This window comes from Lissotriton helveticus, chromosome 4_1 (assembly GCF_964261635.1).
Source record: "Lissotriton helveticus chromosome 4_1, aLisHel1.1, whole genome shotgun sequence".
NCBI lineage: Eukaryota > Metazoa > Chordata > Amphibia > Caudata > Salamandridae > Lissotriton > Lissotriton helveticus.
In genome coordinates, this window is record NC_136063.1 from 314,562,400 (window position 1) to 314,590,291 (window position 27,892).

Sequence of the window (27,892 nt, forward strand, 5' to 3'; positions counted from 1 at the left end):
CGACTTCTAGACCTGATGGGGCTAGCTGTTTAATAGGGTTCCGAGTCTACGTCGAGGGTAAAAACAAAGTGATAGATTCTTCGCCATAATGGCCCTAATATCTTGTGTCAAGGTGTCTTATGTGGTATGAGAGCTAGTTGGTGTTTCTGGATCTCAGTTCATGGTCAACATGGTTTACGCTTTTATAATATCAGGAGAATGATCACGTGGCATTTCTTGAGGACCAAAATATACCTAATCTTCTAAAGGGGAGCAGGACCTAAGAGAGTGTCTGGGTTTCCTCACCCACATGGATAGTGCTAAGATCTACCTCTAGATAAATGTATCTATAGGCACTCATGTCATTTCATGTGTGCTTCGTCTGAAATCAGTGACCCTGCAATACTATGGTAAGGTCCCCTCAGAGACCAAGGACGTGTCTCTCATCAATCAAGATTTTGTGCTGCGGAGACAAATGGTCGATTCACCTACTCCCGTACTCGCATCCGGTCACCGCAATGACATGAGTGCCTATAGATAAATTTATCTAGAGGTGGATCATCACGCTATGCATTTGGGTGAGGAAACCCAGACACACTCATAGGTCCCACTCTCCTTTAGAAGATAAGGTATATTTCTGTCCTGGTGAAATGCCATGTGATCATTCTCCTGACACTATAAAGGCATGAAACATGTCAACCATGAACTGAGATCCTGAAACACCTACTTATTCTCATACCACATAAGCAGTGCTTAATTTGTAAACAATAAGTGCTGGGGCCTTCGTGATGAGGTCACTGCAGTTTGCACCACACATTTCCCTTGCCAGTACTGCCAATAACAGAACTTACACAACTAATGACCATCACACTGCTACAAGTGTGAGAATTTAGACTGTTCAGGGCCCATAAACTTTAAAACATTTTTGGGTGGCTGGTTTTGTTGTTTTAAACATGTATTGAATTAATAAATAACTGTTTTCCTGCTCATATTTGAATGAGCAGCTGTTCCTAGTACCGGTGCTGGCTATTAAGTGCAGGTGCTGAGCACCGGAAAGCACTGGCTCAAATTAAGCACTGCATATAAGATACCTTGACACTTAAGACATTATGTCCAAGAATATCTTACTTTGTTTTTAACCTTGACGTAGACACTGGACTCTATTAGGCCTATAAGTCCATTTTAGGACACTCCTACATTCACACCCCCAGTCACCCACTGGCGATTAAGAGATCTCAGACTAAGAGCTTCTTGTGGGGCCGATAGGGCATTGCACCACCAGCCCAACAAGGAGCAAGCCCAATGATGAAGCATGACATCTTCTGGGCGGGTGAAGGCACTTGCTCAAATGAGTGCATGCTCCCAGGGAATGCATACATACTCCACTGAGAAGCTGCCATAGTCAAAGCAGAACAGTATACCCCTTTTTTATGGTTCCAGATTAGGAGACCCCCTGCATAGCATGGGCCTTACAGTCCTTGTCTTGCTTGTGGGTTTGACTTAGAGGAACAAGAAAACCAGATTAATTAGATCAACCTCCTTGCTCCACTTACATGGGAGTGGGGACATTCAGGGTCTTAGTCAATGCCATTTGGCTGGAGGTGGGAAGAAGGATTCGCCTGTGGTTTCTTGGAAAGTAAACACTAGTGCATTGTAGTTATATTGGAGAAAATCCTCAGACGCTGTCAGGAATAATTGGTTTTGTTTTGGCTAGAGACATTTGGGATAGGTTTACAGGCATTATTGGCCAATTTGATGGCTTGGGAAAATATTAGGGACATTTTTAAAGCATGAAACCACCCCTGGAGGTGACAAATGCTGTTTGGCTAACATCTGATGATGGAGAAGGATGCAGACACTTTTACAAGGAGAACTCGGGACCATAAATGTGTACAAATGAACAGGAAATGGTGTCATAGTAGAATGAGCTGGGGCCTCAATATATGATGAATGCATACAATATTGTAGCTCTGACTTTACATCAAGAGGCACTGTAAGACTATTTTTTTGCTTCATAACTGCGAAACGCTTTTAATTTGCAAAAGTCACTGAAGGCTCAAACTCTGAAGCTCTTCGGAGCGCCAGGTGACCTGCCCTAGCTGTATATTTCGGAACGGAAAAGGTTTCATTCGTATGCAACAAGGATAGCCTTTGTAGCTTAGAGTACAGCTTCGTAGCATGTGAAAATGACCTATTCATTCATGTTCGATGCTCTTCCTTGTACTTCAGGGTCATCCCTCAAGAGCGACGAGTTCTTGCGATGCTGAAGTGGCTGCACTTGCCAGAAAATGAAAGGTAACTTTTTTTTCCTGTATGCATGCATGCATTAAATTATGAGGAAAAATGGCTGGAGAATGAATGGAAAGTCCTGCGGATGTTAATATGCCTGATGAGCTCAGCCTCCTTTTGATACAATGTCCTGACTGTTCTTCATCCGATGTGTACCTGGCAGCCGTTCACTTGAATGTTCCTTTGGGAAGGTTAAAACAACTCTCCATTACCCCGCAGGGAAACATTCTCGAAAATGACTAATGCCATCAGAGCTGTGTTGCCTGTTTATGTGAAAGAACCCTGTGCGCTACTGTGTAGCACTAACAGCCCTGCACTAACATTCAGGCCAATGTATTACTCTGTTGTCGCTGGAGGTGTCATCAGTAGAGGCGGGGGAAGGTACCCTTCTCCTACTGCTGGATCCCAGCCAGTGGGCAGAATACCAAACACTCAGCCTGGGTGCCCACCCCTCTACTTTCTGCAGATGCATGCACCAAAGCTCGGGCCTTCGTGATCCATTCGTTATATGCACCAGTGGATTCAAGTCATGCTGTTGCTTTCAGGGAGGTTGAATCAATGCTACGGGCCTTGAGACATTTGGTTCTTGTCTGTTATCTCATGCTTTTCCGAGCCGTCCATTGACATCACTTATTGTTTAGTCTAAGTAGTATTTAACTTAAGCTGTGTGTTTATGCGCGCCTGTGTGTGTGTGTGTGTGTACTTTTTAAAATGTATTTGTTTGTAAATTTAAAAAGTGTTAACATGACCTGAGAGAGAGTTTTGCCATAGAATATAGTTACGAGTGTGTATGATCGAACTAGAGAATATATATACAAGGATGCAGTCTAAATGGATGCACCAAATGACTACATTAAATAGAAAATTTTAGAAAGACTATGCAATATGAAGTATTGTTGAAGACGAGTCTTTAAGAGAAAGAAGACCCAATATAGATAAAATTATCAATAGATTCAAGTGAGTGGGATATAATAGGAGAAGAAAAAGTAAGCAGAAAGAGTATATTCAGGAAGGAGGATGAAGAAGAAGCAAGAAGAGTGTATAGTTTATAACAAAAATTACTGTGGAGCATGGTAGAATAGAAACAAAAAGCAAACGCAGAGAAGAAAGGGACCACAATCAGTTGGAACAATTGAGTATTGTTGGAAAATATGAATTTTAAGATCCTTCTTGAACTTCACTTAAGAAGAGATGAGTTCAGAGAACAGGGATAAGAGAGTTCCAAAGACGGGTAACAGCTGATATCAGGATGCTTCTCTTAGACGCCTTCACGGCTCAAAGCCCTTGGATGGAGAGTCTGGGATGCGACCATGAAGTGTGAGTGATGCACAGTGTCTTTAACTGTTTTCTCTCTTTATTGGGCACATGATGTCCACAGTGATTCATACCAAAATGATGTAAGCAGCATAGTTCTGTACTTTTTTGGAGTCTGAAGCATTCTTTTACGGAAGACGGAGCTAATTGGTGCTCCAGTCAGTGAGCAAGTTGATTTTGATAAGCTGTACTAGGTAGAGGAATACATTCTTAGCAGTTAACTGAACATGTGGAGTTATGGAATGGTCCCTGTTAAACACAAGGCCTGAGGTATGTACATTCTGGCTTGGTATAGCAGATGGCTTTAGGGAGACAGGCCTGCATGAAGAGGGGTGGGTATCTAAAACATATTTGCACAATATCCTTGTTGTCATCAAGCCACATGTTTGGATGAGTGTGGGTGTGTCAGTGATAAATCTAGTTACTGTTAAAATTTACAGGCTTAATAGAAATATTGTAGCTTTATACCGACATCTGTGGAATTAAAAAAAAAAATCTTTTGTGAGCTTTAAAACCCTAAAGGAACCTAGGCTTCCGTTGTTCAAGCACTACTTGTATCAGGCTTTCCTCAGCCCGTCTTGTACAACATTCAGCACTTTTACAGTTATCTCTATGGTTTAGAAATAGCATAATTTTAACCTGATCATGAGTGTCGCCCATGGCTGTTGCAAAATTCCTTTCCCTTGAACATGTCCCACTATATTTATCCAGTTTGCCCCACATGGGGAATTCCTAATTTCACCTCCTCATGATGTAACCCTTCAATTAAACATTTTTGATTCATCTTGCTGAATCTTACCCCTTTGGCTGATTATAGTATTCAGTACTTTAGCCTAAGTAGCAAGAGCTGGAACTGTCCCTAATGAGGTGTATTCTCGATTTACCTGCTTGGCTAACCTGTTTTTTTTCCATCCACTCCTTTGAGAATGAAGAAGGTTCTGACCGATGACTTATACACCTATTGGTTTATTGTTGGAGATGGACCTCGCTAGTATGCTCCACTGAACATATCCCCAGAGTTACCAGCACTCATAGATTCAAGTTGTAAATTGCTTTAAAACCTTCTTGCCTCACTGATCCACCTCCTGTCACTGGGCTGCTGCCCAGACAACTGTACATAGTTTTCTAAATATTTGCACCAGTTGTACTTAGGAATGCATTGTCTGACAAGTCTAGAAGATTGCTGTTAATCTTGCCTCTCAGATGTATGTCGAACAGTGGAAAACAGGTTTACAGAGGAGTACACACTGGTGCAGATTTGACACTGATGGTCAATGAAAACGGATCTTATATGTGCGTCTTAACGTTTGCATGTAAATGACCGAACTCTTTATTTCCTTTCAATCACAGAGAATTGCTTACCATCCTGTCTAAGAGTACCCTATCCACTTATCCTCTGGTACACGTCAGTTGTATGTTGTGTCCCCTATCCTTTAACATCTACCTCAGCCCCTGGGTGCTTGTTGGCAGAACATTAGGAGAACCTTTCTTAACTGCGTACAACACACAGAATATGATGGTGTTAAAACTATGCAACTTCATGTTCTGAAACCTACTCCTAAACTCACTCGAAGAAGTTGTGCATGATCAGTATATTTTAGTTAAATCATGATTAAATCAGAAGTACATCTAGTTCCTCAATATTAGACATGCCACGACCAACATCCTTATGAGACACCTCTATTCAACCACCCAGCTAACTTAAGTGAATATTAGTTTTGAAGGCTCTGACATCGCAACCACTCTGGAAAACTCGAATGCCTAGAATTGTGGTTTTACTGAAGCACCAACAAACTCTGCAATCAAAACAGGAATACTCTGTACTTTAAAGTGGTATTTAATTTTTGAGAATTTGTTAAACCTGTGCGTGCTTTTTCTTATGGACACTTTGCAATGATAAAGTCAGTTAGCGGCTCAGATGTATGTTCATAAATGGTTGGAATCCTCCAAACAGGGGTTGGAGTTGTTGACCTCTAGGGGAAAGAAACACAGGAGCCCAGACTTTCAGCTGAAGGAAGGTGGTGGTGTGGTGCAATGGATCTGTTTAGAACACTTCCTTGAAAAAGGATATGTTTTCATTCTAATTGACACCCACAGTGGGCAGTACTGTGAGATCAGGGTTCAGGATTTACCAGAGTTGTACTTCGAGCACTTTAATGGTTTGTCTTCATTTTGATTTCCGTTGTATTTTCAATTGGCTGATTGATCTGGAGGTGATAGGTTTCAGGTTATTTGTTTCATATAATGAAGCGCAAGCTACTGAAGATATGTTAGACCCAAACCCTTGTATTCTTTAAACATGAATGTTACCATGAGCTGAGTTGCCATCTCTAGTAGTAGCCAGTGTCATTGTGGTGCTTCCATATACAATGTTTCTGTGGTCTAAGAAGGACCGGACCGTTGCTCTTGTTAGCTTCACCCAGTGTCGAGATTGCATGACGACTACATTTATTTAGCATGAGTGTTGTTCTCATGATCTGGGTCCAGTGTTATAGAATCACAGTATTGTTCGTATCAGCCATCAACAGTATTTATTATTTATATTTACACATGGGAAGTTTTCAATGTACTAAAACTAAATGAACCTGAGGCAGCTGGTGTAGTTGTTGGTGATCCAAACAATAGGAGCTACAGGGGGAAGAAGTGAACAGGCCGCCCCCCTACTCAACGTATTACCAATCAACTATGGGCCTGATATGCCAAATTTCTCAGAACAAAGAGTAATAGAACATAGCTGGCGTCCATGGTGCCCCAAGTATTCAACATTCAGCTATGCTTAATGGCATTTGTATATGTATAACCTGTTTGGAAAACGCTGATATCCTCATCTTTGGATTACCTTTGGAAATTTTTGGAAAATTTGGTATCTGAGAACACAGTCTCGGGTATCACACAAGAGCAATCTCTGAAGTGCACGTTGATCTTTTCCGTTGAGCGCACACCGGTTATTTACTGAGGTGACAGGACCTTTGGCCCCTCACTGTGAGGGAAATGCAATCATTTGACGCATAACAGTCTTTCCCCCCCCTGGCATTTATGGTTGCAAGTATACATATTGAACGCAACAAGATGGTTTGATGTGAACCTACCATGAAAGTTTAATCTGGAACCCCAACAGCCCAGAAGAAGTTGCCTGAAATTCTATATGGGCAACGAAACATGTCGGCAGCATAATTGGTTATGGTTTGATTAGTACCATTTTTAATGTGGGAAGCTAGCAGCACCAAATAAAGTTAGTAGTAGCTAGGTAGCTTCACCAAGTTTTAATTGTGAGGAATATCTGTTTATTTCCTCATGGGGTCCATTGGAAATACATGATATTAGCTTGTTATGACACTTCGGTTTTGAGTTTTTTCTTGGTTTCATGGGTTAAGGTTTTTGTTTAATAACACACGTTTCTTTAAATAGGAAAGGTGGTAACCGATGATAAGTGGACTTGCTGACTAGTACCAGCTAGCAGTCCCCTTGGTGTTATGACCGTGAGGTGCCTCCTTTCCTTTCCACACTTTTTCTTGCACATGGGGTGGGTTATGATGGTATGAACACTTTAGAATTTGTACACACCACAGCCTAGGGACGCAGTTAGGGAGGGAGGTATAAAGTTTATAATATCCCCTACAGTGCTGTACAGTGAAAGCTGGGTGTATTGACTAGTGATCAGGCCCATTGTTGATTGGTAAGTAGTTGTTGGTGACCCATAGCACAGACTTCTATATATTTGAGTGTCATTGGTATCTATTTGGAAATTAAGTTAATGTTGTTAGATCAGATACACCTGTAGTTGTATCAAAATATTATCCAGCGGCAGGGATGGTGAAGAGCTTTTAGGAACTCCAGGTAGCACTCCTTATTACTGACATAGAGGAGTCAATCTAAGCGTTAGACTCCAAATGCATTTCAAAAACCTGCCTCTTGACTGCACCCACCTTTGGATGGATGCAGCTTCAGATTATCTTGTGGTCTACTTTATTGTATACTGCACATTAGGTAGCAATCTTGAAGTGATTGAAGGAGTTCGTTTCGTTGACCTGGGCTGTACACTGACAATTGTGTATTAGGTGGTGGTCTTCAATGTAGTCTTGAAGTTGACTTGTGATCTTGACCTTGAAAGTCTTTCCTAGAATATACAGTGTGCCAATAGAGGACGTTTAGGGCGGTCATATTTTGCTTTTGCAGTTAAAGCCCAGAATGGAGCAAAAAATCCAAAAGTGATTTATTGGAAAACAAATGTCAATGCACTTGAGGCAAATAATGAAGAACAAAAAGGTCTAGTAGTGGATGATTGAGATCCATTTCTATACAGTATCAAGGTTAGAAAATGTGATATAGAGGAACAAAAGCCTGCAGAATTAACTTTGAATTGAAAGTTGGTTCATCTGCATTCATCAAGTCTCTCTACCAATACTTAACTTTGATTGCCAGCAAAACGTTGCTTTGCTACATGTTCAGAATACCAAATGGATGTATTTTGCTGTGGCTGATTTGAAAACTTTGCAGGAAATTCACAGCCTTTAAATCTTCTGTTACAGGCCTTATGTTTATGCCTTCTACTCTGAAGAGACAGACGCTGCAGGTCATCGTCATGGTCCTTTCAACCCAGAGGTAAGAGGACTCCTTCACGGCATGAAAACATTAACTTTGGACTTAACCAAAACCATAGGTTACAAATTCTGCTTGGATGGTATGGCAAAGCAGAAGATGCTTATTTAGCCAAAGGAAATATATATTTTTTCTTTTACATGGCTTTAATGGTGAAGTGCATGGTAGACTGACTTGGAGTAAAACATTTAGATTGATGTGTTTGTGGTCACTATCTCGCTGGGTAAGGTTCTCTTACACTAGGAAGCTGCTGCTTGTGAAAAAGAACTCAATATGAAATTTTGTAACTATTTTTGAATTGCAAAACTATAACTAGTTTCTATGTTTAAAATTTCTTAAAATTACTTGTATTAACTTTCATGTGGCGTGGAAGGTGATATTTAAAGGGCAAGTTTTTGCAACCTTGTTTGAAGACCACTAACAGCTCTACTTTGCTCACTGTAAATTATGACCATGATACCGATGTTTTATTTAGTTTTCTTGATATCTGCATAAAAATGCACATGTACATAAACCCTATACATGTAGACTATATCCACTATCAGGACTTTGAAGGTCTTTCATACCAAGCAGTTAGCAATTTTGGAATATCTAGTGGCTTCATAAAAGTGCATTAACTGAAGTAAAGCAGGCATACATGTAGGGTAAATTTCTATAAATAGTGTACTTGCAACATCTGGGAATCGATTTTTAATAGATCGACTTCCCTGGCCATAGACCTTCTCCTGCTCAATAAATTGAGCCCTACTCTCCTGTAGCAGACGTTTACATTATGAGGATGCACTAGGCCAAGAGTAGTTACCAGTGGTTGAAATTAATTCATGCACTTCATCCATCACTTTTGTTTATATAGTTCAGAGCAAAGCCCTTACTGGTCACCAAGCTATACTTGGCTGATTAGCCTTAACTGGGGCGAAACTGATCATGGGTTGCTTGAGTTTCAGTTCAGGGAGCACCTTGCCTGGCAGTTCGGAAAGGGTTATTCCCATTGGAGCAGGGTCAGTACTGATTTTCATATGGCTGGTACTGTATTGAGGTGGCATGGTGTGTAAAATAAAGATGGACTAGGATGAGGCCTCAAGTTATTACCAGTGTTTGAGAATAATTAAAGAATTCCATCCATCACATTTTTGTACACATGACATAGATACACCAGCAGATGCATAGTTTCCTTCTCTCCATGACCTACTATACATAAACTGTCAGACTAGGAAGTCCGACATCTCATGAAGGGTGCATCTACTTGGGTCGAATGTACTTTTGGAGCCAGCCAATGACACTGTAGATGTGTGATCTGAGAACAATTCACACTGAAAAGAAGAAAAAAGACCTCACTGGAACCAAAAGACTGGTAAGACACTACCACAGCCTAACAATAAACATAGAAGTAGCAGAACATATCAGCACTCTGCCACAATGTTATATTCCAGTCCCAGTAACTGAGGAAAATTGCACTGTTCAAATCTGAAATCTAGGAACGATTACATCCCTCAGTGTACCAACCAGTGGGATGGTGAATTCAAAAGCATGTTTATGAGAGTTTATACATGTAACCAAAGCCAAGAAAAATACCCATTGCCACTTAGTTATAGCTAGTGAAGTATTGCTGCTAATGCCTCGTTGTATATCTTAAGAGCTTGATTAGCTATTACACTCTAATAATGATATCAAAGCTCCTCCTGACCAAATACTTTTGGAATTTTTTTACTGTGGATGTTTATCATAGAAGTGCAGATATTTATTGTTCACACAAAATGTGGAACACACTTTCCCTACTAAAACTCTGTCTCTAGCTGATGCTTTTCAGAAGAAATTACTTAAACAGCATTTCTTTATTTAATAAAGCCAAGAGCAGGGTCAAGGCCAATAATTCAGCGCCTAGTGTTATGTAAAACATGGCTTTGGTATTGTTCTGCAAGGTTTGCTTTCCCCACCCACGAGTAACCCAGGAGAACGTTGTTCAATGCACCAGCGCTGAATGTGAAATGCCGGTTATTGTAGCTCTGCAGAACCCTACCGAATACATTGTTGAAGTACAGTTATTGCTTTTGGGTTACTAACAATCTCCGCAATGGGATCAGGGGCACTGTGGTAACAGAAACAAGTCTATTTTGTTATTCACAATATCACACAGACCCTGCACTAAGAAGAAAAGACACTTTTAACTAAAAACATTCATTACAGCGCGGCAAACCTATTTCTCAGCACATCTAAAATAACAATGCAGGATATCATTTAAACATCAAGGAGTCACATTGTGAACAACAAAACATTAATTAACATTTCTAACATGGTTAAAATGTCATCTAAAGCGTAATCAATCAATCAGGATTTATAAAGCATGGCTAATCAGCCAATAGGGCATTGAGATTCTTGCATGTCCCAAAGGCTTATTCGAACAGCCAGTTCTTGAGCGCCATTCGGAATTACGGAAGTGAGGTGATGGTCTGGAGGTGCATGGGAAGGCTGTTCCAGGTCTTTGTTGTGACGTGAGAGAAGGAGCGTTCTCCACTTCTGGACAGGAGGTGGAGCGTAGACTTCTGGATGGTTAGTGGAAGTTCAGGTGTTTGTTAATGTATGCAAGTCCTTGGATGTGTAGAGTCTTGTGTGTGTCGGTCAGCAGCTTGAATTGACATCTCTTCTGTATGGGGAGCCATTGGCTTCGTCTGTGGTGGGGTGTGATGTGGGTTTAAAAGGCTGAGGATGAGTTTGGCTGCAGCGTTTTGTATGGTCTGAAGTTTCTGTAGGAGGTATGCAGCGATTCTTACGTAGAGGGCATTGCGATAGTGCAGTCGGCTGATGATCAGGGCCTGTGTCGCGGTGCGTCTCATATGTAGGGGTAATCCACTTGAAGATCTTACGTAGCATGCGCAGAGTGAGGAAGCAGGCGGAGGAGACTGTGTTGATCTGTGATTTCATGGTGAGCTTGTTGTTAATGATGATTCCAAGGTTTCTGCCATGGTCGGAGGGAGTGGTGCGGATCCTAGGTTTAATGGCCTCCAGGAGTGTTGTTGCTGTTGCCAAAGAGTAGTGCTTCTGTCTTGTCTCTGTTCAGCTGCAGGCGGTGACATTTGTCATACATCTGTGGAAGTTGGTTCTGGTGGTGGTGGGGTCGGTGAGTGAGAGGATGTGTCGGGCGTCATCTGCATAGGAAATTATGTTGAGACATAGGATCTGACGATGTTGGCCAGTGGGGTCATAAATGTGTTGAAGAGCATGGGGCTGAGGGATAAGCCGTAGGGAACATCCCGGGTGAACTACTTTGGTTCAGAGGTGAAAGGTGGGAGGTGAATTCTCTGGGTGGGTCTTCTGGTGAGGAAGGAGGTATACATCTGAATGCATCTCCTTGGATGCCAATGTGGTGCAGTCTAGTGATCAGCATGTGGTGGGATACAGTGTTGAAGGCTGCTAAGAGGCCGAGGAGGATCAAAGATGCTGTTTCTCCGCAACAAGGGAAGTAAAGATGTCATCGGTGGCTGCGTACAGGGCAGTTTTGGTGCTGTGATTTGCTGCAGAAGCCAGATTGGGAGGCGTCGAATAGCTGGTCCTGCTCCAGGAGTGTGGTGAGTTGATTGTAAATGATCTTTTCCAGTACCTTCGCTGGGAATGGGAGCTGGGAGATTGGTCGGTATTTTTTGAGTTTGCCCGGATCAGTGGAGTGTTTTTTGAGTAGTGGTATGACTTCGGTGTGTTTCCAGGTGTCAGGAAAAGTTGCGTTGGTGATAGAGGTGTTGAGTAGCATGGTGAATTCCTGATCAAACCTTTTGTTTCCGAGGTTGAAGATGTGGTGCAGGCATGGATCTGTGGGAGCTTCCGAATGGATGGATTTCATGGTGGAGGTAGTGTCCTGGGTGGAGAGGATGCTCTATGTGGTCAGTGTGTGGTTTGTGTTTGCTACGGTGGTGGCGTATCTGACGGTAAAGTCTGTATGTGTGGGTTTGGGTTAGCAGTTTCTGTATATGGTTGCGATCTTGTTGTGGAAGAAGGGGGCGAGGTTGTCACACAGCTCCTGTGGGGGCATTATGCTGTTTTCGCTTTCAGTCGGGTTGTAAAATTCCTTAACAATGTTGAAAAGTTCCTTGGTGGTGTTAGCGCTGGTTTTGATGTGTGCGCACGGGCTGTCTTCTATGTTGCGCTCAGCAGGCGGTGGTAGAGGTTGAGGGATGTCTTGAATGCTGCCCTGTTGGAGCTGTTCTGGCTAGCGTGCCATCTCCGCTCCAACTGTTTGCTGTCCTATTTCGCTGTTCTGAGTTCTTGGGTGTACCAGCTGGCCATTTTAGAGGATTTTCTCTGGATGTTGCTCGTGATGGGGACGATGCTGTCTGCACAACTGGTGATTTAGGTGTTGACGTTTTTTACTCCCTGTTCGAAGTTTGTGGTGGTAGCAGAGTTGGATGTGACAAAGGCATTAGCTCAGTTGTCTCTGAGATGTTGTTCCACATCCAGGGTGGGGGAGGGGGGGAAGTGTTGGTCATCTTAGTGTAGCTGTGCATGTGATTTCTGTGACGTGGCTGTATTTGACACAATTGCTGGAGGCATAAATTGGGTTCAATGTGTGTCCAGTGGTTTGTGTGGGGTTGTGGACAATCTGGGTCAATCCGAGCCTGCTCATACTGTCGAAGTTGTGCAGAGGTTTTTTCGTTGGAGTCGTCTATGTGGAAATTTAGGTCATCAAGGAAGATGTAGTCCTCGGGGGTCCAAGACTAGGGGTGCAATAAAGTCTGCAATGGTGTTGCAGAAGCATGAGTGCAGGCCTGGGGGGTCATTATGCGAGGTGCCTCTAATGGTTGTCTTGTCGTCTGTGTGGAGCTTGAAGTTAAGATGTTCCATGGGGGTGGTGGTGTTGTCGGTTGTGGTGGTACACTGTATGGGCTTGCATTAAGTATTGCGGCCTGCATTAAGTAGGTCCTGGGGCAGGCGGAGCTTCTGTTGGCTGGAAGAACGGTGAGTGGGAAAACCTGGTCGGGAAAACCTGGGCAGCTGCGGTGTCACTGGATCAGTCTGGAACAAGCAGGAACTGAAGCTACAGGCAAGTGGCTAGCTAGGTGTTCAAGTGCCTACTGATGTGGTTGCGCTGCTGCCTGCATTAAGTAGCTCCTGGGTTGGGTAGTGCTTCTGTTGGCGGGAAGAACAGTGAGTAGGAAAACCCGGTTGGGTTGTCACTGGAGCAGTCTGGAACTTGAGGCCTTATTTATTTATTTATTTATTTTTTTGCACTTATAATGCGCGCAGATACCCACAAAGGGTTTCCCGGCGCAACAAATGTGAGAGCTGAAAAAGCAACCGAAAACGCAGAAAAACAACCCAATTGAAGCCTGCTATTATTTGTCAAAAAGCCAGGTTTTTACACCTTTCTTGAAACTGGCGAGATTTACCTCCTTACGCAGGGCCAAAGGCAAGGAGTTCCAGAGGACTGGTCCCAGATGGGAGAACGACTTTCCCCCCATACGGGCCAGTTTAAATCTGGGAACCACAAAGTTGGCTCCATTTGAAGAACGGAGGTTTCGTTCAGGGACGTAGGGCTTAACCAAATTCTGCAGGTACTTTGGTGCAGTCCCTGCCTTGATCCTAAACATGTAGGTCAATGCTTTAAACCGAACCCGGTTCTCAACCCTAAGCCAGTGAAGATCCTTTAGGTGCTTTGAGATCCTGGCTGTCCTAGGGATCTTACAAAGCAGCCTGGCGGCGGAATTTTGGACCAGTTGGAGCCGCCTGATCACAGCTAGATTGGAGCCCAGGTATAAGATGTTACCGTAGTCAAGCCTAGATGTAATCAATGCATTGACTACGGTCTTCTGGGTATCCATAGGCAGCATCCAAATGATCTTCCGTAACCATTTCAGGATGGTGAAGCACATGCCAGCTACTTTGTTTACCTGCTGTTTCATTGATAAAGAGTCATCAATGCATACCCCTAGGTTTCTGACTTGAGTGGCCGGACAGGGAAAAACACCCAAAGAGGGCGGCCAGTGATTATCCTGCCATAGATCTCTCTTTTTCCCTAGGAGAAGAATCTCAGTCTTCTCCCCGTTAAGCTTCAGCTGATTAGTTGACATCCAGCTGAAGACTTCCTGCAGGCCTGTTTTCAAAGCAGAGGGGGATGAAGGCTTTGCATTGGTAAGGGAAAAAATAATCTGCGAATCGTCCGCATAAGACATAAGTTCTAGACCAACTTGCTCGGCTAAATCAGCGAGTGGGCGGAGATACAGATTAAAAAACAGCGGGCTCAGAATTGAGCCCTGCGGCACACCATGTGGAGACGGAAAGGTGTCAGACTGGGCTTGGGAGGACGAGATCTGAAACGTCCGGTTGCTCAAGTAGGACGCGATCCACTCAAGCGATTTCCCTCCGACACCATCATCACTCAGTCTAGCAAGTAGTCTGTTATGTGAGATGGTGTCGAAGGCCGCACTAAGATCAAGTAAGACAAGAGCAACCGTTTGCCCCTCATCCAAAAGTCCCCTAATCTTTTCAGTAACCCCCAAGAGGGCGGACTCGGTGGAGTGGCCGGCCCTAAAACCTGACTGAGTAAAATGAAGTAAATTATTGTTCTCGGTGTACATTGAGAGTACACCGTGAATGTGTTTCTCTAAGATCTTAGAGAACGCAGGCAACAGGGAAATTGGGCGATAGTTGGCCAGCACCTCCGGATCCGCCGCCGGTTTTTTCAATAGCGGGCTGACCATGGCATGCTTCCACGCCGCTGGAACAGTTGCCAGGTGGATGGAGGCATTTAAAATATCAGCAATCGTCCCCAGGGCTGGATTGTCCAGCTGCCTCAAGATGTTAATGGGGAGAGGATCACATGGAGAGCCTGATTTAATGGACACAACTAAGGATTTCAGGGTGTCCAAGGAAATGAGTGGCCAGGAGTCAAGCCGTGGTCCAGTTTGATTTGCCAAGCGTGGAGACGGAGCTTCCCCAACGTCTCTCATCGGGGGATTAATGTTGGCTATAATTTTCTCTATCTTTTCCACAAAAAACGTGGCAAGATTTTGGCATTTTTGGGAGGTCAAGGGAGGTGTGGTAGCCATAGAATTTGCGCCGGCCAATTCCTTAACAGTGTTAAAGAGAGTCCGTGCTTTGTTTGCGGCTGTGTTGATAGTCTCAGTTATGTAACAAGCCTTAGCTCTAGTGCAGGCTCTGTGGTAGAGGTTTCTGGCACTACGATAAATTTCCTTTGTTCGAGGATCGTAATGTTGTCACCATTTCCGCTCTAATGCCTTACACTTGGTTTTTTCTAATTGTAAATCAGCATTGTACCAAGGGGCTGGGGGGCGATGGCCTTAGGCTAGTTAGGCGTCCAGGTGCCTACACCTAACACCCTAACACCTACTTCTGTGTGCTATACTAAGAGCATAGAAAGTAGATCTAAATGCAGTCTATAGTTTCTTAGGGAGGGGGATTCACTACATACCTTCTTGACAGCAAGAGATTTGGTTATCAACGGAGTTGTGAAGGCAGTTTTGCCTGTGATTGGCAAACATGAGCTGTCGTCTTCCTGCGGGACTCTGCTTTCTCAGCATCGGCCAAGAGGCAGGATCTTTGAAGTGCACTGACAGTAGATGAGACCGTCTCTGGCAGAAGCCTGTGCAATAATCTGGGCAGAAGACTTCTCGTGACAAGTGGTAGCCCATATGTACTAAATCTTATCGGAGATTGCAATTTCTTACATAAGTTTAGGAATGTCTGACATAGATTATGTGCATCAAAGTGTACGTCCCAGACATTTTCTTATGAACATATAAGGTGAAAGCACGTCAATTCAGACGTCACTATTTTGGCTATATGTCTGTATATGCCCTTATTTGACCATGGCATGGTGATAAGTAGACATTTGTCCCAGACTGTCCAATCAGGTGTTCTATCTATGTCAATCGCCAAATGAGTTGACACTTTCATGGTTCCTTGAAGAAAAAAAAATCTATCTATCTATCTATCCTACTGATGGTAGCCAGTAGGTAGTTATAGTTAGGACCTGATTGCTATTAAAAAGCCATTTTTAACTTGCTTATGTCTTTGGCGCCCGTTGATGAATCTTCACAAAATGGTCCCAACTAATATACCGCTCAGTTGAGCTCCTGTCTGGAAAGTTTCGGGGTGGTCCATGAAGCGGTGACTGAGAAAAATGGGGGGTCCAGAACGCATTTTCCCCATGTTAATTCTTACACGCTCTTTAACCACACCTACAGCCTGAACTGCTGAACAAAATTACACCAAATTTGGCAGAAAGCTAGCTTTCATTCAGCAGATTGTGCTTATTGTGATTTGGTGTAAATCCGTTAAGTAGTTTTTGATATTGTTAGACATCATTGGCGTGGGTCTCCCTACCTCTTTTCTCTTCCTATCTTTTATGTTGGCTGAATTTAGATGCTATGGGCGCTGTGCCATTGGTAATCAGTGCCAGAGCGCAAATGGTCCCTATGTAAAGATAACTGTATGAATTGGGATAACCATAATGCCTAGGTCTGTGTAGCATGTTCTAATAGCGAGTTACCCTCCATTTCACTGTTTACTATTGTGAAGCTATCCGTTCCCATAGGCCGGAAATGGCCGGCTGAGGATTACCTTCCCTAATCCTATCTGACCCCAGGAACCTGATAGGAAATTCAAAATTGATATGTTTAAGCTCAGGACAGTGAGATACACCTTTTAGTAAGGACCATTTATATATCCGTGTTCGAAAATGCCTCTTCTGGAAACAAGGTATTTTCCTGCCTAAGCTTTCCTCTAGGCTTTGCTAGTATGTGTATTGGCCATCTGGTTTTGGAGCAGCAGGGCCAGCTGGGTCAGACCTGGCTGGAAAGAGAGATCGGCATCCAGAGCATGAGGAGTGGTGACTCCTTGATCTGAGCAGGGCCGTGCCTGGCAAGGTGAATGATGGATCCACCTCCCACTGGGTGTCTGATTGCAGACCCCCTCATTCTGAAAGGGCAGGATGTCGCCTCGTAAACCAAGTGCTCCCCGACCCCACCTAACTGGTTCTGGCTGGATTGAGTAATTTGTAACTTTAGAGAACAAAGACTTTTTAGGTATAAAACGCAGGGCTAAAACCTTTTTCAAGTGTGTTCCTTCTGGATGTCAAGACGAAATCTGTCTGAGTGAACAGAGGAAGGGACTTTGAAACTTTCACCAAGCTTGCTGAAGAAACTACCTGAGGGCCTGAATCAAGAGCGCCTCCTGTTAAAGTCTCAGGGACAATAGACTTCACCCCATCAGCCGTCTGAGTTCCTGTGTGAGGAATTCTACTTGCAGGTGAGGCCTCCGTTGAGTAAACCAGAGCCTCTGGTTCTACTGTGCGGAACGCGGGCTAGTAACCCTACGCTGAACCTGTGCGGGCCGCTGCAGCTAAGAGAGAGCTGCCGCCGCTGAGAGCCCGCCTTAATTTGAGCCTTCCGAACCTTCCCTGAATCTTTGTGGGACGCTGCAGCTAAAAGAGAGAGCTGCTGCCGCTGAGAGCCCGGCAATACACTGGAAACAAAAGAATGTATAAAGGACGGAATCTTTCTGAGTACAGCCTGGAATGTGCTGACAAAGCCATGCACCAGGAAGTGTTACCCCATTACAGACTAATGAACGGCTAAACAAAGTTTCACATTCATTTCTGCTGAGAAACACTTCAGTTTCCACATTCTACTCCTATAATCTGAAGGCAAAACCCATGTTTCATGAACAAACCTCTTTCCTAATGCCTTATATTTGCCGACTTAACTGTTTCAAACAAGATTTAAAATAAAACATTGAAATTGGTTGTGAGGTAAATCAGTGATTGAACCAAACCACCGATGGTGTCTCAGCTATTAAGGGCAATTTTTCTATATGTTCTATACTTAACATTGTGTAAGTTGAGTCTTTTTTTTGGCCATTTTTTTGTGTGACTGTTAAATCATAAAACAAAGATAAGTCAGTCATGGTAAAGTATTTCCATGGCACACAATTTGATTTTCTAATCTGCAGTATCCAACTCAATTGCATTATCAATGTCAGCTGACTTGATGATGCAGGAGGAGAGATATGTAATTATATTATATCGAATGCAGATGATGCAATATTATTTGAGAATAAATGCGAGTTGATAATGTGGTCATGCCATTATCTACGACAGCTAAAGCCGTTTCCAAATTAGCCCTGTCACTTTCTTTTTAAATCTCAGCAGCTTCCTGCTGGCAAACTTTCCAAATGTCATTGTATATGGCATATATAAAAAGTTTGGGATGTGGTGATCTAGGACTAAACAAGAAATCCTGTAAATCCACTTTATCATAAAGGAGAGATAAGTGTTCCTTAACTGCAAGTGAAGTCAAATGTTGTAACCATTGCTGGTATAACTTCCCTGCACTGTAGGTAGTAACCACTCCTGAGTGTTGAGTCTGCAAATATCGGGGCTTTGGTCTGCTTGCTTTAAATCACTTTGTGGTGTTTAGAAAATATGCATGACAACTATTAGTGTCAATTGGCCACACTAACCACCCGTCTGAACCTGAAAATGAAGAATTATATGTACCATTCTGTATCCTATTGTTGAGCTGTTCTTCCATGTAATTTGCAAAATGTTGCCAAGTGTCAAAATGTGCAAATGAGGGAATGTTAGGTGTGTTCATGTCTTTAATTTTAGCCAAACCCAGGCAGGTGGTTTGCTGTACTGTCTTGTTAAGGCAAATCACTTGTCTAGATATTAGACAAGCTCTAAACAAAGCCTCATTGCCCTGAATGCGCCAATTCCGTGTTCCCCCAATCTGATGTTATCTCCATGTTGTCTTTCCAATATTCATAGCCTTGTATGGACAGCTGGGAAATGAATGAGTTTGAATACATTCATTTTGTTTGTGTCCGCATATTTTTCTTCGCTGGTGAATTGGTAAGTTTAAAATAATATAAAACTGGGTCAAAGGGTTGATACCAGAATAATATGCAAACTTTTGCAGGTATGTTTTTAAACTACCCACTGGTGGTGTCGGGCAATGTTCCCATTGTATGTAATTGAAAACTGCTCATAGAGTACTAGCTCAGTGTAAATAATGGTGTGCGTAATAATGATACAAAACATTTCACCATGATTAACAGAATTAATATATAGATCCTCTGTTTCAAATACTGTATAAGATTTTAGTTCAGAAAGAATGCTTCTCACAGTGGTGACCTCTCAATCATCAAAAATACTCTCAGGAGTGATCACATCATCCATGGAAATTTTAACTGCATAAGGAATTTACACTGTTTCTGTAGGGCCAACAATATCACTTCATACCTTATCCTAAAGAGTTCCATCTGGGACAGGAAATGCAGAAGTGTTCACAAGGGACCGTTTTCTTTGAGCTTTGTGAAGAAGAATGAGGCTTTAGTACCTCGGCTACCAGTTCAACAGCAGAGTGTTCTGGGAGATAATGTTCATTTAAGATCAAAAAGAATACTGCGACAGATATATCCAAATGAACAAGAAAAGGACTGAAATCGAGATCCATATGTAGGACCGTGGTGGAATCGGGTATGTCATCAATGTCGGCAAAGTAGACAGAGACTAGCTGTGCAAAAACAGGGGCCTCATGGGATAAAGTGGAATTGTTTGGTACCTTCGAGGGTGTTTAATAATAAACAACTTTGTTGTTTGGAATTGCAGTGGAAGACTGTGAATTCATATATTGTGTATTTACTGTGTTACCAATGGTAATCGGCAGTAGTAGAACTTCAGTATCCGACATCCCCCACTGGGGAGTAGAAATATCTGTATTTAATGACTGTATGTTAGTGAGATGAGATATATTTGGTAGGGCTTGGATCGCAGCTTTAATATCCTCAGCATCTATTGGCTGACTCAAGTATTCCCTGTGGCCATTCAACAACCAAGCGCACACCACATCCTCAAGATATCCCTCCATCTCAGGAGATTCAGCCCCCCCCTAGAAGTGTAAAGGTTAGCATAGAATTCACGAAATTGCTCAGTTATGTTGAGCGGATTATACTGTTCTCCCCCTTGAGAGTCTATGATCTTATCAATGTGACGTTGTTCCGCATGATTCCTGATTTTATTGGCCAGATTACGACCCGGTCTCCCCCTTTCTCCATATCTACGTGCCGTATGCCTGCGCAAGAGATATCTCATCTCAGACTCAGCAAGAGCATCATATTCCAGTATTAACTCATGTATGCGAGATAGAGTGCCGACTGATGAGGCAGCGGTGTAACTACGTTCTAGATTTTGAAGCGTGGTCTCTTTATAAGCAAGGTGGGCTCTGAGGTCCGTCAGTATGCCGGCAGTTGTGTCAATGCACACTCCCCGAATCATCACCTTGAAGGCCTCCCATAATGTGGAGGCGCTATCTACCGAGCCCTTGTTAAGTTAGAAATATTGTTCTATGGCCGTTCGAACAGTAGCTTCATATAATGGATTTAATAAGGCCTCTGAGCGCAGCCACCATGTAAATTGTATTGTGACCTCAAGTTTTACAGGGTTATGATCTGACAATGTGCGTGGGAGGTTAGTGACCGCTAGCACCCAGTTAGCCACATCTTCCCCCACCCCAGCAGCCAGTAATCTAGCCTAGACCAGCTATTGTACATTTGCGTTGCACGCGTACCTTCTCTAATAGAGCCATTGCGCACTCTCCAGACAGCGATCAACCCAAATTCCAATATGGCATATGGACACTTTGAGCCATTCTAGGGGTGTGGTTTGTCAGTGGGTTAGATTTATCTTAGTCAGGGTCCAAGTAAGAGTGAGGTCTTCCCCCCCCCCCCTTCCCCATACAATGGCTGCCTCGGGCCATGCTCTTAGTTTGTTGTACATTCTCAAAAAGCACTCTGGGTCATCTGCAATAGGGCCATATATGTTTACTATGGTTACGATGGAATTCCCCAGTTTACCCTGAACCATTGCACCTCCTCATCTATGTATGTATGCAGTGGAGTAAATGCAGTACCTCGCCTAACCAGGATGAGTACACCTCTAGCATATGAGTAGTACGAGGAGGCAGGCTTATATCCGGCCCATTTAAGTGCAATGGTACTTTCCGTGTATTTGGTTAAGTGCGTTTCCTGCAGTAGTGCAATGTGCGTACCATGACGGGACAAATAAGCAAACACTTGACAAATTTTCTTTGGGTAGTTCAGCCCTCTAACGTTCCAAGTTAATCATCTATAACTTTCACCCATGACCAATTCCGGCATCCTTCAGTTGACACAAAATATGAATTTGACTTATAAAAGACTTTTACTGCAATACCACACAATCCGTACCCATAATAACCTCTATCATCCAATGTAGATCTCAAGACCACATTAATCAAAACAAAAAGCAACGCAAACCCAATCCCCCTAATCATCCTCCCCCTTCCCACTTCAACCTCCCAATTAGGGTGAGACTGACTCCCCCACCCCCCTACCATTCACCCAGTCCTCCAGAGAAGAACTTTGCAATAGGGGAACACCCGCTGGGGGGAAAGGAACGGTGGCAAACACCCACCTTGCGGTGAGGTGGCCAGGCTGCAGCAGTAGGCCACGCCATTGCACCATAGAACATGAACGGGAACTACATCAGGGATCCCCGGCACTCAATAACATTATAATATTATACAGAAACGCAATAGTACTATATCGGCCTCCTAACTGAATCTGCGCTAAACATATCGTAAGACACAGCCATATTGTCAACCAGATCCATACAAAAATAATATCAATTAGTGGTCCACATTCTCAGGATCCGGCGAAGCTGTCAGGCTTTTTGAGCTACCCTGGCGAGGTCTATTGGGGCAGATGTGTTTCGTGAATTTCAAGGCTGACTTAGAGTCTGTAAAGAAGTGCGATTGACTGTCATGCGTTATTCTCAATTTAGCAGGATATAGCATGGCGTATGGGATGGAGGCAGACTGCAGAATCTTTTTTTTCGGCACAAATTCTCTGTGGGCCGCCTGTACAGCCTGAGTGTAGTCCGGAAAGAAGGACAAATTGTTTCCCTTGTGATTTATAGGACTCTTGGCTCTGGCCTCCCGTAATATATTGTTCGAGGCATATGAGCTGCAGATTACACACTGTGCATAGATCGCCACCTAGTGTTGGGCCCGGATGTTTGCAGTTTGCTGTTGTCCTGAAAAGTTCTTTGGAAGTCACGAGATAGGTGAGTCCTCCTTTGGACCACCTTGCGCATGGGCATCGGCTCCATCCTCAGATTGTTTTTTTTCGCCATCGGGCTCGGATGTGTTTCCTGCGCTCCGGTTTGGAACCGAATTTCCCTCGGCGCACAATCCTCGTAGGTAATACGCGCTCCAGGTCTGCAACGGGAACTTGTGTGAGGCATTGGCGAACTGCCAATGCTGCTGCTTCCCATTTTGTTACTTAAAATAATTGAGGCGACTACAGCTTAATTGCTAATTAGTATCATCCCCAAATGCAGGGCTGGGGCAGCCCTAAATTAATTTTAAAGCTGTGTCATCACATCTGGTTAAGCAGCAACAGGTGGTCTACCATGTGTTTATAGTATATTTTGAGCAATAACTGTAACACAGGTGGCACGTTTACACACTGGGGGAACCATCTCTAGTGGTGGGCAGATTGTGAGAGTTCTGTTTCTCTTTGGGTCCCATATGGGGAAACACTGCTTCAAGCTGGTTTGTTTTTTGTGCAATCCAGAACACAAATTCATCCTGTCTGGTGGGAACTTTATCTGTAATTGCATTGACGGTTATTGGACTAATTGCAGGCACGGCTAGATGTGGCTGCACATGGGGGTTGCTGTTATTGCTCGCATAACGAGCTTTGTTAAACGTCTGTACAGTCTAACTAGACCTGTGTAAAGAGCACAGAGATTTGAAGCATTTTTTGTGCTAATGTTGAATATTGTTTATATTTATTCCAATCAAAGAGAACAGGCTCATATAGATATTACTTGTCATTACTTGTCAGATAACTGATTTGTGGGAAGAAAACAATAGGTTGTTTAGAAGAAACCTCACCAACCAACCTAGTTCGTGGCATGCTTCATCTTTGGGTTCCCTCCCAGGATGCTGAGTGCATCTTGAGTGTGCTACAACGCCTGAATTACAGCGGAGCAGTTTTTTTTTTGTGCCAGGTTAGGTGATAGTGGTGAGTTAAAACTATCTATAGGGTCCCCCTAGAAGGGAATGTGTTTATTACCAGGGCCCTATGACAGGTTTAAAAAAGGGAGCAGCGGATATTGTAGAAAATCAACTTGACTCTTAAATCTTAAAGGTGGTCTACATGTTTCAGCCAGAAGCGTAAAATTTGCGGGCTTTCACCAGGACCAGGCAAGAAGTGAAAAGACTGGGCTAGTATCTCAGCCTTTGGTGAATTAGTGTGTACACTCTAAGGTGTGCACAGTGAGAGAAAACGGGTTTGCTTTCTCATAACCCAAAGGCTAACTTACGGCTGCTCTCACTACACTTAAGAATGTTTTGTATATATGTCTGTAATTACTATTTGTGTGTTCTTCTTTTTACAGATAAAACACGCTAGCAGAAAATCGTAAGTTAGCCTTTGAGAAAGCGAACCCGTTTTTTGTGCAACAAGCATGTGCTTAAATTATTAGTAGGATGAAACAAAAGCATTACAAGAATGATGAAGATAAACAGTTCAACCATTATGACATTACAGTGTAATTATGAATACATATTTTCCTACCTAATACTACCTGCACTATCAATAGCATAGTGGGAGTACCCTCTGCCAGGTCTCTTGGGAACACTCAACCACCGTACATGTGTATGATATATCAGTAAGCCAATCTGGAATAGAGCAGGCTACCATTTTGTGCAGGATAAAAGGTTAGTCTCAGTCATAGGTACAACATTCCAGGATAATCCGTAGAAGTGCCACTCTGACAATTTTGGAAACTACACCTCCCAGCAACCTCTGCCAATGAGAGAAGAGCCCAGACCAGTTCCTCCCATTTGCTTTTCTTTTTATTCCCACCCGGCCTTATAGCCAGATGCTGACTCCCGCATCGCACTGCACTACCTGACCCTCCAGCTTGGAAACTACACCTCCAAGCAGCCTACACCACTGAGAGGAGGACCCGGACTGGTTGCTCTCATTTTTTTTTGTTATTCCAGTCCCCCGGTCTTTTTTTTATTTATTTATTTTGAAAGTTTTATATAGCGCGGACAAGATCTTCGCAGATATCAGAGCGCTTTACAAAGAGTAGTACATGAGGGAGTATAGTTAGACAGATAAATCAATAGGTCAAAACAGTACAACTAGGTGGCTACAAAGCCAATCATGTGAGTAATAAAACAGCTAATACAAATAATCAAAATAAACAAATCGATGCAGAGTATTAACAGTGTCTGAGATAAAAGCTCAAGTGTATTTTGCCATGAGGATAGCTTTTACTTCATTTTTAAAGAGTGTAGTGGAAGAGATAAGCCTGATTTCGGGCGGGAGTGAGTTCCAGATCCTAGGCGCCATTCCTGAGAAGGAGCGCTTATATGTTTTTTCCTTCCGGAATCTTCGAGGTTTCAGCAGAAGATTGTTTGTGCCTCTAGTGTTTCTAACTCCGCCAGAGATTGTCAGTTTCTGAGCGAGGTATCCGGGTGAGTTTAGGTGTACAGCCTTGTGTGTCATGCAGGCGATTTTCAAGTGTATTCTGGCTTCAAAAGGCAGCCAGTTCAGGGATTTCAAGTCAGGGGTAATATGGGAGTGCTTTTTTGACCCAGTGATGAGTCTCGCTGCAGTATTTAGAGAAGCTCTCAGGGGTGCAGTTGTAGTTAGTGGGAGTCCGCAGAGGGCGATGCTGCCGTATTCAATTCGAGGGATGACTAGTGCTTGTACTGACGTTTGGAAGTCTTTGGCTGGGAGGAAGGGTTTAAGTTTCCTCAGAGTATTGATCTGGAAGTTCGCTCCCTTTGTTGCCTTGCTGATATGTTGCTGCATGTTGAGATTGGTGTCGAGTGTTATGCCTAAAGATTTTGCTGAGTCCACGATGGTCGGTTGGACATTGAGTGCGGTTAGGTGTTTAAGCCAAGTTTGAGTGGTGGAGATCTTCGTTGGAGGTGAAATCAGAAGGAACTCTGTTTTCAGGGCATTGAGTTTGAGATGATTATCGGCAAGCCAGGATTGGGTGCATCTGATCGTTGAGTTCAGGAGCAAGATGTCTTTGGGGGACTGTAATTTGAGATAAAGTTGGGTGTCATCGGCATGTGAAAGTGTACATTGGATGCTTGTAGCAAGGTGGTGAGCGGTTCCATGACTAGGTTGAACAGAGTTGGGGATAGAGAGGATCCTTGGGGGATGCCTAGCGTTACGGGTATTGGCGAGGACATCAGGTTGTTGCTCTTGAATTTCTGTGACCTGTTGTGAAGAAAGGAAGTGAACCACTTTAGAACAGTTCCAGATAAACCCATTCTAGCGTTTAGTAGTTCTAGTAAGTTCTCATGTTTAACGGTGTCGAATGCTGAAGAGAGATCAAGGAGGATGAGGAGGCGGGTCTCGTTTTGGTCTAGCATTTGAAGTGCGTCGTCAATTATGTGGGTCATAGCAGTTTCTGTACTGTGTCCTGCTCGGAAGCCTGATTGGTGAGGGTTAAGGAGATCAAATTGTTCAATGTGTTTAGTCAATTGTAGTTGCGCACATTTTTCCAGCAGTTTGGCGAGAGTGGGAATATTGGTAATGGGACGGTAATTGTTGAGATCAGAGGGGTCGGCTGTAGGTTTCTTTAGAAGAGGTGTGACCTGGCCAACTTTGAGGGAATCAGGTATGCTTCCTTGTTGGAGAGAACTGTTGATAATTTTAGTCCAGAGAGGGAGCAGCAAAGGGGTAAAGTCTTTTACTGCGTTAGCAGGAAGGGGGTCCGTAAGGTGATTGGATGGTTTCAGGGTGCTGAGCAGTTTGCCAATTTCTTCTTCCGAGTATGTGCCAAAGGTTGACCAAGTAGCATTGTTTTTTGGTTCAGTGGGTGCTAGGCACTGGGGTTTGGAGTAGAGGCTTGCATCAATGAGGAGATCGCTCTTTATGTTGTCAGTTTTTTGGATAAAGAAAGCAGCGAAGTCTTCACAGGAGGGTGCCTCACGCCCAGTGTTGAGCGGTTGGGGTTGATCCTTGGATTGTGTTCTAATTAGCTCAAACAGTTTTCTCGGGCGGTTTTTTGCTTGGTCGAGCTGGAGGCTGAAGAAGTCTGATTTTGAGCGTTTTATTTTCCTGAAGTAGGCGTTTCTCTTTTTCTTCAGATCTTTTAGGTGCATTGCAGAGGGAGCTGATCTCCAGGTACGCTCTGCCAATCGCATGTCTCGTCTATCCTCATTGAGACTCCCGTCGTACCATGGATTGGAGATTTTAGTAGAAGCTCTTTTTAGCTGCAAAGGTGCATCCTCATTAATTATTGAGGTCATAGCGTTGAGATAATGGTCAGTCAGGGTTTGAACGTCCGTAGCGCCTGTCGGTGGGAGTAGGAGGTTGCAACTGTTAGGGGGCAAACTTCCTGCTTTGAGTTTTTTCAAGTCTCTTTTCCAGACTTTGGGCTTGGAGAGTTGAGCCGGGTTAACTTTAACTTTTTCATTGATAAAGAATGTGACAATATGATGATCTGACCAGTCACAGAGTTGGATGGACTCGAGTTGGATAGAATCCTCTTTGGAGATGATCAGGTCGAGGATAGAACCTTTCTCGTGGGTCGGGCTGTTGCATATTTGGGTGAGGTTAAGGGCATCGAGGAAGTTTTTAAGACTATTTACCACCGCGTCATTGCGATCGTTCCAGTGGAGGTTGAAGTCACCAAGATATATTTGGGTGAGCTGCCTTCCGGAATTGGTTGAGATCATATCCATGATTTGTTGGGAAAAGGTGAAGTTGTCCCTGGGTGGGTGGTAAATGCTGTGAAGCGAGCATATCGGTTTGCCCTCACTAATAATGTCAAGGCAGATGTATTCCCAGGATGTTGGGGATGGTAGGGAGGTGGAATTGACTTTCTGAACAGAGAGGTTGTTCCTGTAGATGCACGCAATTCCACCACCTATTTTGCCTACTCTGTCGAGCCTGATAATGTGGTAGTTGGGGGAACCAGAATGTCCATTATAGGTGTCGAAGATTCAGTTAGCCAGGTTTCAGTCAGGAGCTGGATAGTCCAGCGGTCTTATAGCTGGATGCGGACTCCCACATTGTGGGACACTTCCTGACCCTCCAGCCTGGAAACTACACCTCCCTGCAGCCTCTGCTGCTGAGAGGAGAGCCCGGACCAGTTCCTCATGTTTTTTGCGCGCAGTTGGCATATGGACCAAGGGAGGACCTGTCCGCGACTGTCGGAGCCCAGAGGAGGATAGGCTGGCCCCCCCCTCTTTGCTTGACCCCAACTTAAGGTACTGACCCTGCACTGCCTGCTGTCCCTGCACGGCCTGCTGTCCCTGTGCTGAGCCCCCTGCCCATGTGCTGCCTGCTGTCCCTGTTCCTGCGCTGCCGCTTCCCCTGCCCTGGGTTTGTATATGGATGGCTTGAAGTTGGTACCATAGTGTTTTTTAATCCAAAGCAAAATTGAAGTTATCTAAATTTTTATATTTCTTTCGAAGTCTAATCAGACTATTGTGTGGAGGATGACTTTCAGTATGACCAGTGGTGATTCCAAAGAAGGACCGTTCTAGCATCAATATGAGAATGGACAATAATTTATTTAGTGGTGAGGCTGTTTGAGGATTGCATGTAGGGTTTGAACTTCTTAAGAGGTGTCAGTTTGAGCTAGACTTCTCGCACTGATGGCTTCAAGTAGAGAATATTT

The 27,892-nt window shown here is 43.6% G+C and overlaps 1 protein-coding gene across 7 annotated transcripts in view; it reads left to right on the forward strand.

The window, feature by feature from the left end:
• The window catches only part of ENPP2 (ectonucleotide pyrophosphatase/phosphodiesterase 2), a 442,632-nt gene that overhangs the window by 222,866 nt on the left and 191,874 nt on the right, over positions 1-27,892 (forward strand). For all 7 annotated transcript variants that reach the window (XM_078686841.1, XM_078686846.1, XM_078686840.1 and 4 more), the window contains exons 10-11: positions 2,209-2,274; positions 8,112-8,184. In XM_078686841.1, the coding sequence (XP_078542967.1) occupies positions 2,209-2,274; positions 8,112-8,184 (139 nt within the window). The remainder of the gene's footprint in view (positions 1-2,208; positions 2,275-8,111; positions 8,185-27,892) is intronic.